This window comes from Myotis lucifugus, unplaced genomic scaffold, assembly GCF_000147115.1.
Source record: "Myotis lucifugus unplaced genomic scaffold, Myoluc2.0 scaffold_109, whole genome shotgun sequence".
NCBI classification, from domain to species: Eukaryota; Metazoa; Chordata; class Mammalia; order Chiroptera; family Vespertilionidae; genus Myotis; species Myotis lucifugus.
In genome coordinates this window covers 2,756,280-2,772,708 of record NW_005871157.1, presented here as the reverse complement: position 1 = coordinate 2,772,708, position 16,429 = coordinate 2,756,280, and the positions used below count along the sequence as shown (strand labels likewise).

The following is a 16,429-nucleotide window of genomic DNA, read 5'->3' as shown; positions in this document are numbered from 1 at the left end:
ACTGCTCTTGTTCCATTAATGACACTATGATTCATACATTCATCCATATGGGAAATCTCAAGAGCTACTGCATTCTCTGTGTTAAATTGTTAACAGATATTTTTGATGGTAAAAAAAAGTTCTGTGCGCCCTAGCTGGTTTGGCTTAGTGGATAAAGTGTTGGGCTTCAGACTGAAGGGTCCCGGGTTTGATTCCGTCCAAGGGCACATGCCCGGGTTGTGGGCTCGATCCCCAGTAAGGGGCGTGCAGGAGGCAGCCAATCAATGATTCTCTCTCATCCTTGATGTTTCTGTCTTCTCTCCCTCTCCCTTCCTCTCTGAAATCTATAAAAAATATATTTTTTAAAAAATTATATTTAAAGAAAAAAGCTGTGTGCTCACATAAGATTGGGAAATGCTAGGTTGAACAAATTCAAACAGGAACTTTTAAGCCACTGAACTTTTAAAACTTTTTTTTAAATTTATTGATTTTAAAGAGAGAGAAAGAGATCTATTTGTTGTTCCACTTATTTATGCATTCATTGGTTGATTTTTTTTAAAAGAATATTGATTTTTAGAAAGAGGAAGAGAGAAAGAGAACATCCATGTGGGAGTACAACATAAATCTGCTGCCTCCTGCACACCCCTTACTGGGGATTGAGCCTGCAACCCTGGCATGTGCCCTTGACTGAAAATCAAACCTCCTGGTCCACAGGATAATGCCCAACCGACTGAGTCATACCGGCCAGGATCATTGATTGATTCTTGTATGTGCCCTCACCAGTGATTAGACCCACAATCTTGGTTTATTGGGATGATGCTCTAACCAACTGAGCTACCCAGCCAGGGCCTGAACTTCTCAAACTCTTTAATTAATGTGCTAATTTCTAAGAGGGATAGTCCCAAAATTTATTTGATAATAGTATTCCTTTTTGAAGATAAAATCAGTTTGAGAAGCACTATCTTAAAAAGCGGCCTTTTGGGACATGTGCAGGAAGCAACCAATCAATGTGTCTCTCACATCGATGTTTCTCTCTCTTTGTCTCTCTCCCTCCCTTCCACTCTCTAAAAATCAATGGAAAAATATAGTCAGTTAAGGATTAACAACAACAAAGAAGTGATAATCCTAACATTTATTTTGGGTTCTTTTTTTGCCCTGACTACTCCCACCCTAGTTGAGATCCTTTATCACCTTACACGTAGACTTTGTAGTAATCTTCCTACTGGTTTCGTTGGTTCCTAACATTACTCTCTACTCTATTGACACCCATTAATTCTTGAAGCAGTGAGTTGTCTATATTATTATACTTCAGATACCATCAATTTATTCACATGCCAATGCCAAGGCATATTTTCACTTTAATTGCTCATTAATTCTATCCACAAAACCTTGGATTTTTCTAGTTTTTATTCCTTTCTATTGCCTGAACAGGAGGTGTATTCTCCGTTATTTCTCTTTGCTTATTCTGTATCTCTGCTTACAATGCCATCATTTTCTCATCTTTTCTCCATATTTATATTCTGCTTATTCTTTAGACCCCACTCAAAAATTGCTTTCACAATATGTCTTCCCAGTTGTTTGTGATGCTTTTCCCCCCTCTTAGTGGAATAGTTTCTATCATTTACATGGTACTTACTAGTACAATTTTTCACTGTGTGTGTGTGTGTGTGTGTGTGTGTGTGTGTGTACGGGCATGTGCCGCTCTCTGTCTTATATTTCCTACTGGTCTACAGATCCTGTGGAGGTAGCCCTAGTAATACATAGAACAATTTTGTGCTTGTACTTAGCAAATATTTATTGAATAATGTGGTAAAGTAGATCATTTGTCATTTTATTTGCATTTTTCTTCTAGGAAGAACTCTTACTAGTGGCTTATAAAGAATGTCACAAAGCTGTGATGAGGTGTAGTACAAGTTTTATGTCTAGTAGCAAGACAGTAGTACAATTGTGTGGTCACACTTTGGAAACTAAGTCCTACAGAGTATCTGAAGATCTCGTAAGCATACATCTTCCACTCTCTAGGACTCTTGCTGGTGAGTGTTAGTTTTTTGCTTTGTTTCTATTAGCTATGTTTCCTAGGTATTCAGAGTACTAGAATCATATCTATTTTTGTTCTATGCTAAGTATGTATAGGCATACTCAGATCAGATACTGCAATTAAGATCTGTCACTGTCCTTCAAAGAGCTGTCACTAAACATCTAAGGATGCTTGTTTTCCTAGGCCTTTTGTCATCTTGGTCAACAAATGGATCTTACAGTACACACTTAAAGACTAACTTGATAACTCATCTCCCGCCCAAATCTCAATATAGTAAAATCTTGTTGCTGGTTTTTAATCTCTTTTCTGCCAAATTGCACAAGTGTTGTTGGTGTCACTGTTTCTTTCACCACCAAAAGAAAGATCATAAATTTCCTTTATTCATTCTTTGATTTGCATTTCCATGTAAACTAGCCCTGTCAGGGTTGTTGTTGTTTTAAACTTTATAGAAGTGTATATATTTTAACTGTGCTAAAATATACATAACATAAAATTTACCATTTTAACTGTTTAGTTCTGTGGCATTAAGTACATTGTTTTGTGCAGCATCACCAATATCCATCTCCAGAATATTTTTCATCTTCCCAAACTCAAATTCTGTACCCATTCAACTTAACTCCTCATTTCCCACTCCCTGCATTTCCTGGCAGCCACTATTCTACTTTCTGTCTGTAACTTTATTATTATAGGTACCTCATATGAGTGCAATCATACATATCTCCTTTTATAACTGACTTATTGCACTTAGCGTAATGTCCTCAAAGTTTATCTATGTGATAGCATGTATCGGAATTTTCTTCCTTTCTGAAGCTGAGTAATATTCTATAATATGTATATGTCACATTTTGTTTATCTATTCATCAATGGATGCTTCAGGTTGTTTCCACCTTTTGGCTATTGTGAATACTGTTGGTAGGAACATGAGTGTACAAATATCTTTGAGTCCTGTTTTCAATTTTTTGGGATATATACCTGTAAGTAGAATTGTTGGATTTTAAGGTAATTCTCCTCTTTAATTTTTTTAAGGAATTGCCATACTGTTTTTCATGGCAGCTACATCATTTTATATTTCTACTAGAGCCCGATGCACGAAATTCATGCACTTGGGGCGGGGGGGCCCTCAGCCTGGCCTGTGTTCTCTTGTAGTCCGGGAGCCCTCGGGGAGCCTGGCTCAGGGCTTCTGGCTAAGCAGCGCTCCCCCTGTGGGAGCACACTGACCACGACAGGACAGCTTCTGCATTGAGTGTCTGCCCCCTGGTGGTCAGTGCGCGTCATAGTGATGGTCATTCCGCCATTCAGTCGATTTGCATGTGACCCTTTTATTATATAGGATGAGCAATGCACAAGGATTCCAGCTTCTCCACATCCTCATCAACACTTATTTTCTTTTTGTGTTTTTTTTAATAGCCATCCTAGTGATTGTGAAATGATATCTCATTGTGGCTTTGATTTGCATTTCTCTAGTGATTTGTGATATTGGGTATCTTTTTCTATGCTTATTGGCCATGTGTATATCTTTGGAGAAATGTCTATTCAAGTCATTTTAAAAAAATATGTTTTTATTGACTTCAGAGAGAGGAAGGGAGAGGGGGAGAGAGAGACAGAAACAACAATGATATGAGAGAATCATTGATCAGCTGCCTCCTGCACACCCCCTATAGGGATTGAGCCCACAAACCAGGCGTGTGCCCCAACCTGGAGTCCAACCGTGACCACCTGGTTCATGGGTCGATGCTCAACCACTGAACCACACCAGCCAGGCATTAATCAGATCTTTTGTTTTTGGGTTGTTGGAGTTCTTATATATATTCTGTATGTTAACTGCTTATTAGATGCATGATTTGCAAATATTTTCTCCCATTCTATGGGTTGCCTTTTCACTATGTTGTTAGTGTCCTTTGATGCACAAAAGGTTTTAATTTTGATATAGTCTATAATTTATTTTTCTTTTGGTTACCTTTGCTTTTGGTGTCATAGTTAAGAAATTATTGCCGAATCCAATGTCTTGGAGCCTTTTATCTATGTTTTCTTCTAGAGTTTTATCATTTTAACTCCTGAGTTTAGGTCGTTGACCCACTTTTAATTATTTTTGGTATGTTGTGTAATGGACATGTCATTTTATGTCACTTCTATTTTTATAAAAAAAGACTTAGATCTAAGTTGTTTCTTTTGATGCTTGGTTAAGTGAAAAATAAGCATGTCTTTATAAACAACATATTATTTTTATATAATGTGTAAGCATACCTTGCACAGTGTAGGAACTTAAATATATTAGTAATACTTTCAAAATTAGAAATCAAAAGTTTATATTTTGAGGTGTCATTTTTAAACTCAATAAATGGTATTTTTAAATTTCACAAATTTGATGAGTTGATTAAGAATCAAACTTAATTGGATTTATTACTTTTTAATTTTTCTCCTTTTATTTTTTAACTATTAGGTCTTCATGTGCGTTTAAGCAGGCTGGGCGGTGTTGCAAGACTGCATGAATTTGTGCCTTTTGTAAGTGCCTATATGAAGTGTTGACTGGCTTATATCCTATTTTAAATATCTTTTGGTGGATGAGTGGGAAGAAATATAATATTTTGAAGCCCACATGAATAATTCCCATTTAGTAATTTTAAATCTATATGTAGTACATTGAAATCTGAATCATAGGGATTTAGTCATCTAATTCAAGCCCTTTTATTTTACTGATAAGAATACTGAAGAATATATATATATTGCCATAACTGTGAGACACATCCAAGCCTTCTGAGAAATAATGAAATTGACCTCACTCTGTTTCAGGAGGACTTTCAAGTAGAGGCACTAGTAGAATTTCCTTTGCGTTGTCTGGTATTAGTTGCCCAGGTTGTTGCTGAGATGTGGCGAAGAAATGGGCTCTCTCTCATTAGCCAGGTACGGTAAGGCCAATTATTCACATTTGTGAATGTGTTCATTTTCTAATTTAAAAAAAAATATCAGTTTACCTTGTGTCCCTGGATTTTGCTGAGTATTTGCTTTCTGTTTTCTTGTATAGTCAGAAATGAAGGTTCTAGTGACCATGTAGACATTTCTACTTTTATCCTATTGAGTGGCTAGATTAGGTGACAGCCAGTAGTACCACCAGAAACCTGCCCATTAACATAGGTCTTTTCTAAAGATTACCTTGCTTGGGGACCAGTAGCCTTCCTACAACCTGTCTTAATTGAGGCCACCTTATAATTTTTCCTTCTGTTTTAGAGCAAATAAAGAGAAGTGCATTTCCTAAAAGTTGGGGAACTAGAAATTGTAAATATACCACACTTGGGAGAAAAATGGTGTTATGATTGATTGTATTGATTTACTTTTATTGAAGTGGGTATTTTAAATTTAAGAAAAATAAAATTTTTAACTATACATGTCAAGAGTACTAACTAATATAAAGCATTTTTAAACTCTGAAATATTTTCATACCACATTTTCTCACCTTATCCTCACAAGTCCCTTAAAATGTTTTGTAGATTTACAATTTAGTGTTTTGCCACTAAGGAGTTCTTGGAGTTCCTAGTTTAGAGAAAGTTTTAAGAATAGTTTTTGTTGAGAATTCTGTTTGAGATAAAATAATTCTTGTAGCTTCTATTCTACCTTTTATATTATAGGTGTTTTATTACCAGGATGTTAAGTGCAGAGAAGAAATGTATGATAAAGATATCATCATGCTTCAGGTACCTATTTGAATTACTTCTGGTATTTATGTCTTAACCTTCTTTCTTAGATTCTTAGTAATAAGAGAAGATATTGTAATTATTTTTTAAGTTACTTAAATTTTTCTCACTGTTAAAATATGACATCATAGAAGTAAAAGGGACTACTACATTTTCTTCTACAGACTTATTTTATAATTTTTCTGACAGTACTATTGGAGGCAAAATGTTTCTGATTTAATACACACAAACTGTGATGCTCTGTGTCTTTCACAGATTGGTGCATCTTTAATGGATCCCAACAAGTTCTTATTACTGATACTTCAGAGGTATGAACTTGCTGATGCTTTTAAAAAGACCATATCTACAAATGACCAGGTAAGCAACAGAAACTGAGATGTGAAATAATTCCAAATAAAATGTTATTGTTAACTATTTTAATCATATTTAGTATTGATATTTTTTATCTGTATCTGCAAAAATCACACATACAGGTAGCATGCATATATATATATATCTACAGATACATACATATACTCTTACATTTATATTCACATATACTCTTTTTACTCTGCAAAAATTAGAACATATAGTTTTTTTAAATGAAGAAAAAAATCACATGAAACACTACATCCTAGAATTGATCACTTTTTTTTAAAAAATATATATTTTATTGATTTTTTACAGAGAGGAAGAGAGGAATAGAGAGTTAGAAACATCGATCAGTTGCCTCCTGCACACCCCCTACTGGGGATGTGCCCACAACCAAGGTACATGCCCTTGACTGGAATCGAACCTGGGACCCTTCAGTCCGCAGGCCGACGCTCTATACACTGAGCCAAACTGGTCAGGGCAAATTGATCACTTTTAAAGTTTTGGTGTCTTGTTTGTTTTTAAAACAAAAATTGGATCATTTTGTATGTGCTATTTTATAACTTGCTTTCTGTACTTAATAAAATGTTGCAATGGGCCTTTTCTTTTTACTAAATAAATATACAACTGTATCATTTTTTTACATCATCATTTTTAATGGTGGTGTATGAATGCATTATACTTTAGGCCAGCGATTTTCAACCGGTGTGCTGCAAGAATTTTTAAAACATGTAATACCTGACCTATTTTGTCAGGGACACCGACTTCTTTTCCCTTACATTGTCAAATAAAAAAATGACAACAGCCAACACAACAATAGCCATCTGGTGTAAATGTCCTGTCTTGAACCATAAATATATAGGTCATATAATAGAGTTGCATATTATTGGTCATGTCGCATAATAAGGTTGCATGTGATTGGTTAATTCTTGGTACCAGAAATCCTTATATACAACTATAGGTACCTGATTTTTTTTAAAATTCATTTTGGAGCAAAAAAATAGATAATTACTATTATTTATTATTATTATTTTTAAATCCTACAAAATTATACCTAATTTTTTGTCAGATAGGCAAAAAATATATATTTTTATTGTACCACAGAATATTAGTAATTCTTTTATGTGTGCTATGAGATGAAAAAGGTTCAAAATTGCTATTTTAGTTCCTTATTGCTGAAGAGGTTTTTTTAGGTTTTTGGTCTTATAACATCTCTGTACCTCAAGGTTTAAACACTTGCCTAACTATTATTATTATTACTAGAGACCCGGTGCATGAATTCGTGCACGGGTGGGGTTCCTCAGCCTGGCTAGCGATCGGGACTGATCAGGGCTGATTTGGGGTGGGGGAGAGGGAGCCAGCCGGCCGAGGGAGAGACAGTGCGAGGTTGGCTGGCCATGGGAGGTTGGCCATAGGAGTGCGCTGACCACCAGAGGGCAGCTCCTGCGTTGAGTATCTGCCCCCTAGTGGTCAGTTCGTGTCATAGTGACCAGTTGACCAGTTGTTTGGGTGTTCGATCGCTTAGGCTTTTATATATATAGATATAGATTATTTTTTTTAGTCCTCACCCGAAGATATTTTTCTATTGATTTTTAGAGAGAGTGGAAGAGAGAGGGAAAGACAGAGAGAAACATCAATGTGAGAGAAACACATCGATTGGTTGCCTTCTGCATGTACCCTGACCAGAGCCTAGGCTGGGGAGAAGCCTCCAACCAAGGTACATGCCCTTGACCGGAATCGAACCTGGGACCCTTTGGTCCACAAGCTGATGTTCTATCCACTGAGTCAAACCAGCTAGGGCTTAACACTTGGAGTGCGGGAAACGAGTTAAGTCGGCTCGCGTGAATTGCGCGTACTCCGCGGGAGCCGTCTTTAACTCGGTTCATATAGATTTGCGGTGGAGTGCGGGAAACGTGTAAACTCGGGCCGATTGTAACTGCGTATTACCAAATATTTGTTTGTAATCCACCCTTTTGGTGGATGGAACAAAACCAAAAGACAGAGCCATCTTATATTTTGGCGGGAAATTCACCCGCATAAATTATTTGAAGTAGATTTGCTGGACAAAACAATGTGCTTTTTATTTTTATTTTTAATTTTTATTGCGCTGGCCAGTTTGCTTAGTGGATAGAGCATCGGCCTGTGGACTGAAGTGTCCCAGGTTTGATTCCAGTCAAGGGCATATGCCTGGGTTGCAGGCTAAATCCCCAGTGTGAGGCGTGCAGGAGGCATCCAATCAAAGGTTCTCTATCGTCATTGATGTTTCTTTTCTATCTCTCTCTATGTCCCTTCCTCTCTGAAATCAATAAAAATATATTTAAAAATTTTTCTTTATTAATTTTAGAAAGAGAGGAAGGGAGAGAGAGTAAGTGAAAGACAGACAGATAGATGTCCATTTGTTATTCCACTTATTTATGCATTCATTAGTTGATTTTTTTCCCCTAAATATGTTTTTATTGATTTCAGAGAGGAAGAGACAGGGAGAGAGATAGAAACATCAATATTGAGAGGAAATCATTGATTGGCCCTCCTCCTCCACACCCCTTACTGGGGATCAAGCCTGCAACCTGGGCATATGCCCTGACCAGGAATCCAACCACCATCTCCTGGTTCATAGGTCGACACTCAACCACTGAGCCACACTGGCTGGGCCATTGGTTGATTCTTATATGTGCCCTGACGGTAGATCAAACCCATACCTTGGCATATTGGGACGATGCTGTAACTAGCTGAGCTATCTGGTCAGGGCTAGTGGATGTTTTTTCTTAAGATTCCTCATGTATATTGTCAAATTGCTTTCAGAAAAGTTACTTTGATTTAAGATTTCTCTAGCAGTACATCTGTAGTAGCATTTAAAAAATTTTTTTGGCCTTTCTAAATTGTGTTTATTGAAGCATATATTTAGATGACCTGAATTACCTTTTAACACCACACTGCACATTATTTTTTTTTAATAATTAAATCTTTATTGTTCAGATTATTACATTTGTTCCTCTTTTTTCCCCATAACTCCCCTCCTCCCAGTTCCCACCCCACCCTCTGCCCTCACTCCCCACCCACTGTCCTCATCCATAGGTGCATGATTTTTGTCCAGTCTCTTCCCACACCCCTTTCCCGCCCCAAGCATAGTCAGTCTATTCCCTTTCTATGTCCCTGATTCTATTATAATCACCAGTTCGTTCTGTTCATCAGATTATTTATTCACTTGATTCTTAGATTCACTTGTTGATAGATGCGTATTTGTTGTTCATAATTTGTATCTTTACCTTTTTCTTCTTCTTCCTCTTTTTAAAGGATACCTTTCAGCATTTCATGTAATACTGGTTTAGTGGTGATGAACTCCTTTAGCTTTTCCTTATCTGTGAAGCTCTTTATCTGACCTTCAATTCTGAATGATAGCTTTGCTGGATAAAGTAGTCTTGGTTGTAGGTTCTTGGTATTCAGCACTTTGAATATTTCTTGCCATTCCCTTCTGGCCTGCAAAGTTTCTGTTGAGAAATCAGCTGACAGTCATATGGGTATTCCCTTGTAGGTAACTGAGTTTCTTTCTCTTGCTGCTTTTAAGATTCTCTCTTTGTCTTTTGCTCTTGGCATTTTAATTATGATGTGTCTTGGTGTGGTCCTCTTTGGATTCCTTTTGTTTGGGGTTCTCTGTGCTTCCTGGACTTGTAAGTCTATTTCTTTCACCAAGTAGGGGAAGTTTTCTGCCATTATTTCTTCAAATAGGTTTTCAATATCTTGCTGTCTCTCATCTTCTGGCACCCCTATAATTCTGATGTTGGTACGCTTGTAGCTGTCCCAGAGGCTCCTTAAACTATCTTCACACTTTCGGATTCTTTTTTCATTTTGCTTTTCCGGTTGGGTGTTTTTTGCTTCCTCGCATTTCAAATCTTTGACTTGATTCTTGCCCTCCTCTGGTCTGCTGTTGGGAGTCTGTATAATATTCTTTATTTCAGTCAGTGTATGCTTACTTTCTAGTTGGTCCTTTATCACACCATCGAGGGTCTCATTAGATTTCCTGTACATCTCATCAAGTTTATCGACAGACTCTAGAAGCCTCTTGAGAGACCTCAAAAGTGTGGTTTTGAATTCTATATCCAGTAGCCTGCTTTCCTCCGGTTCTGTCCTTTGTGGCCTGTTTCTTTGTCTTGGCATTTTTTTATGCTTCGCTGTGTCGATAGAGTGGCTTTCCGTGTTAAGTGTCCCAATTACCTGAGGTAGACACTCTTGGTGCACCTCCTTGTGGTCTCTGTGCACAGTCTTGTTGTAGTCAAGCCTTGATTGTTGTAGGTAATTACTACTAGACCTCCAGGCCAACTGGCTGTGAGAATCAGCTATGTTTGCATTGGGAGAACTTCTGTCCTCTAGGGAGGTGCTAATCTAGCCTTTGCCTGAGGCTATCCGGCAAATGGCTCTGTGCAGGGCTTGGGTGGGTCGGGTCCCACGAGATCAACAGGGCGGAGGAAGGAGCAGTTATGGCTGCTCTCAGTCCGTCCCCAGGGGCTCTGCCTCTCTGTCCCAGCAACCGCTGGAAACCTCGGAGGGACCGAAGCCAGACAGTCCCGCTTCTCCCGTTTGAGTCTGGGTCCCTAGAGACTCGCCCGGATCTGGAGCTCAGAGTCTGAGGCTCCCTCCAGATTGAAACAGACAACCGCGCCCTCAGCCACCAGCCCGCGCTGCGCGCACTCTACACCTTAGTATTTTACTTCAGCACTGCACCTCCTCTGATTCTCGGTTCCTCCTAGTTGTAGAACTTCCACTCAGCCAGCCTTCCTGTGGTTCTGGATGATGTCCGTTCCGTCTTTTAGTTGTATTTTTGAAGTGGTTGTTCGAGGCAGCAAACTCCAGCGTTAACCTATGCCGCCATCTTCCGATGTTTCTCTCTCATCAATGTTTCTAACTCTCTATCCCTCTCCCTTCCTCTCTTTGTGGAAGAATGGAAAACAAATATTCTTTAAAGTGTTGTAACAGTTGAAAAGATTCCCATACTTCAGCTCTTTATTTTTCTTTTTTCTTTGAAGTAGAGCTTCTGGTCCTTGGGGGATTAAACCATGGGTCACATCTTGGCCACGTGCTTGGCAAGGAGCTTCCACACTGCACATTATTTAGTACCCACCAAAGACAAGCTGTCAAACAACCTCAAAATGTGAGCTACCTTTGAAAATGAAAAGCAATAACAATAATGAAAAAAAAGAAATCCTGTGTGTGGTGAATAAATATGAATTTCAAAAATGATACCACAAAATAGCATACTTAAATTACATATAAATTAAGCTAAACTTGGTGAAATAGTAATTGGTTCCTTTTTATTTTAACAATAACTGCAATTCTTTGTGAGCCCAGAGGCCAAATTGAGTGTAAGTAGGTACTTATACAGAAAATAAATTTCCACAATTTTTGTTGATGAAATTAAAAATATCCTATATGATAAAAGGCTAAATGCAAATCGACCGAACAGTGGAACAACCGGTCTCTATGACGCGCACTGACCACCAGGGGGCAGACACTCAATGCAGGAGCTGCCCCCTATTGGTCAATGAGCTCCCACGGGGGAGCACCATTCAGCCTGAAGTCAGGCTCATGGCTGGCAAGCGCAGTGGTAGTGGTGGCAGTGCTAAGGATGTCTGACTGCCAGCAGGGAGCAGGCTTAAGCTGTCAGTTGGACATCCCCCTAGGACTCCCAGACTGCAAGAAGGCACAGGCCGGGCTGAGGGACTCCCCTCCTCTGAGTACACGAATTTCATGCACTGAGCCGCTAGTAATAATAATAATTGAGTTTTGTAGTATAAGTCTACTAAGGAAGAGAATGGATTTTGTTGTTATATTATGTTACTTAATTGAGGCTCAACACTCGTGTTCCATACAGTTGATTGCCCATGTTTTTTTGTAAAAAATCATTCCTAGCTGTTTGGGCCATATAAAAATAGGTTTTGGGCTGGATTTTGCCCACTGGCTATAGATTGCTCATCACTGGGTTAGATGATGGGGAGAAGACCAGCAAATCACTCTCCACAAAAGAGCAAGTAATAGATAACCAGTCATATCCCTTGGTTACCACTTTGCATATGTTGTTATGGATCCTTGTACTGGAAAAGCTGGCACTGGTATTTTTAATTTTGTTGATCTTATAGATGAAAGGTGGTGTTTCATTTTCATTTGTAGTTTTTAATTATCAGTGAGGTGACTATGTTTTCATAATTATTGGCTTTTCTCCCCTTTTGTAGTGAATTATCTGTTCCTGTCCTTTGCCCTTTTTCTGTTTTTGTAAAAGTTCCTTATTTAATAAGGATATTAATTATTTATTTATTGTATTTGCTATATTTTTCAGTTTATAATTTGTCTCATGGAGTTTTCTCACATCTTCATTGTTTTAATATTTGATAACAACTTATAAAGTAGCTCTTGACTACTTTGAATTTATAAATCACATTATTTTATTCTTTCAGATTAGAAGTCACTTGCAAAGGGCCATGTATTAGATATAAAATACAAAGCTAATTTTTATACTTAGTGAAAATAAATGTTTTATACTTAGTGAAAATAAATAAATAATTTCCAATAGTGCTTAATGAGAACTGTGTTATGGAAAGGTACTCTCACCATAATTGTTAAGTATCTATTTGAAGCTACTGCCTCACCAACCCAGGTAAGAAGGAAGCCTGTAGTAGAGGAAAAGATAAAGATTAGAACTAGTTTGTTGACTTAAGTTTATGAAGGGAATAAGTAACACAATAATAGTATTTAGCAGTTATTATCTGTTTCTTGTTACGTGCCAGATATTATGAACCTTTTTGAATTTGATGTCAGAAAGAGAATTATTCACCTCATAATTTTCTGTTGCTGTGGTTGAAAGAAAATACTGGACTTAGAGGGACCATGAGTCTGATGCAGAAATAAATGTTTTGTGGAGGTTTTTGGTTCTTATACAACTAATTTATTGTTTTTTGATTCTATAGGATTTGATTAAACAATATAATACATTAATAGAAGAAATGCTTCAAATCCTCATCTATATTGTGGGTAAGATTAAAACATGTTTTGAAATAGCATATGGGTTGGGTTACTTTTTAAAGAGAACATTAATAAGAGCTATAATTTACCACTTTACTCATCTCTCAAATATAGCTTAGAATGTATAGTATGTGATTAATATGTTTAGAAACCCACCTTTTAGAAAAACACAGCTATTACATCTTTCTAATATCTAATTTGTAATTGTTTGGACTTTTTTTATAGAGGTCTGGGATATTTATCATAGAAATGTAGGTGAAAAATAACTGTTGAATGCCGAAAATTTTCTATAGATATGAAATTTCATTGTAACATAGGTCTAAGTAAAATATATTTTTATTGTGTCATTCTATTAAGTTACTTGGTGCAAATATTGGCCACACTTACTTTTGTATGTTCTGTTTTATAGACTTTGTTGATTTTACCAGCTAAGGAAAAGTCTTTAACTTCTCATTCTGGCTCTTGTTTCTTACTTTAGTGCAGCAGACTCTGCTTTGTCTTAATAGTTCCTGGTGATTCTAGCCAGTAGCTAAATCTGAAAACATGGGTTCATTTTATTTGTTAGAGCTAGTTGCTAGACTAGCTGCTTTATCTCAGCAGGAAATGTAGTAAGCCTTTATTGCTAAGTGATATGTAAATCTTTCAGGTACTAATAACTCTTCTTGTCCAGAATATTCCATAGGAAACTGATGAAAAAAATGGACAAATTAAAATGTGCGAAAGATTTTTAAAGTTAATGATATACTTTATTAGGTTATAAAAACTTGAGGGGAATTTTTGTATTCTTGGAATGCTTTAAAAAATTCTAATACGATACTATATTTTTGCTGTTTTATATTTTTACTAATTTATTATTGCTTCTATTTTGCTTTTATTATTTTTAGTCAAATCTATTGGAGTTTTTTCTCCTATGTGATTTGATTTTTAGTTAATACTTGCTATATTCCTAAATTCATTAATTTCAGGAGTCAACATTTTTTAAAAAGCATATAAAATCTCTGATCTTATAATGGAGAAAACATTAAAAGTAGAAAAAGATTCAGATTAGGAATCAAAAGATGTAGTCTTGGCCTTGTTATCAACTATCAAGAGCATGCCATTTACATTCTTTGAGTCTCAAATTCATGATTTGTAAAATGAAGGTAATCTATATGATTTTGATAATTCCTTTTAGCACTAAAATTCTAGGGGATACTGTTTTTGGTGAAAAAAATAAAATTACAAGGTGCTTTATAGATATAAAAAGGATTAAGTCTGGGAAATGAATTCATTTAACAAAAAGTCATTCTCTGGCTAATTTGTAGAATTCATCAATTCTGTTAGACAAAGGGTTACTGTCTTTTTAATAATCTTCTTGTAGATATCATTGGACTTTTTACACATGTTATAGTATTGAAAATCAGTGGTGACATATGGCCAGATATTGTAAGCCTTTCCTGAGGCAGTGGGAATTAGATGCTATTAACACCAATGAAGTTCTTGTTAATTTAAGTATTTTCTCTCCATTTGGTAGTTTATTGAGATACAAAATGGAAGCCTGATCATGTGGGCATTTTAGCAACACCACTCATTCCTGATACATATTACTGTTTTGTCATTTAATTTATAAAGACATTTTTAAGTATTTTGTTTTTCAGTTTTCACTTTGTTCTTTCATAAATAACAAAGACAAAATTGAGGAAGATCTTGAAAGAAAAGCTATTATTCATTGATGGCCACTGCACATTCAATGCCATCTGCCTTGTTTTCTGGATTAGAAACACATGCTAATTTAATAGAAGGGCCTTGTTTATAATGTGTGAGTATGTGTATGTATATGTATGTATGTGTGCAAAAGAAAGAGAAGGGCTGTGTTCTTTAGATCTCTTAATTTTTCTTCCTCCTTCTTTCAGCATATAGACTTTTGTTCAGTTTTAGGAACATGTCTAATAATTTTCAGTCCCTCTCTCATGGACTTAATTTAATGCAGTGTTCTGTCTATAAGTGCTCGTGGTGGGAAGAGATTTAAATAGAAAGCAATTAATTGTTTTACTTTTTTTTCATTGTTTGTTTTAGGAGAGCGTTATGTACCTGGAGTGGGAAATGTGACCAAAGAAGAGGTCACAATGAGAGAAATTATTCACTTGCTTTGTATTGAACCCATGCCACACAGTGCCATTGCCAAAAATTTACCTGAGAATGTAAGACCAATTTTGTTTTTTACTTCATTCACCTCAAGATGGGATGGATAGTTTATTTCTTTTTCTCTAATTGGAAACTACTTCAAAGTTTTAGGAAAATTTGTTTAGCAAATTCTTCTGATGTAAAACCATCACCATTCATTCTTTTTTAAAAAATATTTTTTATTGATTTTTTACAGAAAGGAAGGGAGAGGGATAGAGAGTTAGAAACATCGATGAGAGAGAAACATCGATCAGCTGCCTCCTGCACACTCCCCACTGGGGATGTGCCCGCAACCAAGGTATGTGCCCTTGACCGGAATCGAACCTGGGACCTTTCAGTCTGCAGGCCGATGCTCTATCCACTGAGCAAAACCGGTTAGGGCACCATTCATTCTTTAGTGGTATAAATTTTAAGTCTGGGCTTTGGGGCATTAGGAAACATTTTAGAAACATTCTGGCTATTTAGGAGACATTTTAGAGCAAGAAACTCGACCTTTTGTTTACTTTAAAATACGACTTTTTCAGAGGAAAGGTGCGGCGGGGGGGGGGGCCTACCTAAAATATTGAGATTATTTGGGTGGGTGTTAGTTTGAGTCTTCTGAGAAGCAGATGTCAAGACAAAACATTTAAGATTTTATTAGGAACAATGCCTAGGAGAGAAAATGGTGAGGAAGCTGGGTAAGGCTGGTGGGGAGCCATCAGACTGTGATACAAGTCTGACTCCAGGTGGAAGAAAGAAGGAAGGAAGGTTAGATAGATGCATGGTAGATTGCTGGTAGCCTACACAATGTTTCATTTCTCCCAGAGTGGGCCTGTATTAGTATCTGTAGTCCATCTAATTAGAGGTCTGGGATGCATTTTCATGTCTGCTATGGGTGATATTTATTGTTTTATAAATACTGATATTTAAGTAATAGTTTTAAAGATTATGAGTCTCATATTTTTTCCCTTGAGATTTAATTATGATTAGAACAATGATTCTTAAAAGAGAATTAGAATTATCTATATTATTAGGGCTTTCCAGAGAAGTAGAATAGAGATAACTTTTGACTATTGGTTACCCTTTTACCCCCAATTTGTATCTTTTTATTTATATCTTTTTCCAGTTTCACTTTTTAAAAAATTAATTTATTTTCCAATACAGTTGACATATAATATTGTTAGTTTCAGTTATTCAACATAGTGAGATTAGACACTTA

General features: G+C 36.6%; 1 protein-coding gene across 1 annotated transcript in view; it reads left to right on the top strand.

Moving 5' to 3' along the window:
• The window catches only part of UBR1 (ubiquitin protein ligase E3 component n-recognin 1), a 150,601-nt gene that overhangs the window by 57,360 nt on the left and 76,812 nt on the right, over window positions 1–16,429 (top strand). Inside the window, 7 exon segments of the mRNA XM_014459411.2 lie at window positions 1,832–2,012; window positions 4,458–4,519; window positions 4,808–4,918; window positions 5,641–5,706; window positions 5,962–6,063; window positions 13,014–13,077; window positions 15,124–15,248. Coding sequence (XP_014314897.1) covers window positions 1,832–2,012; window positions 4,458–4,519; window positions 4,808–4,918; window positions 5,641–5,706; window positions 5,962–6,063; window positions 13,014–13,077; window positions 15,124–15,248 — 711 coding nt within the window.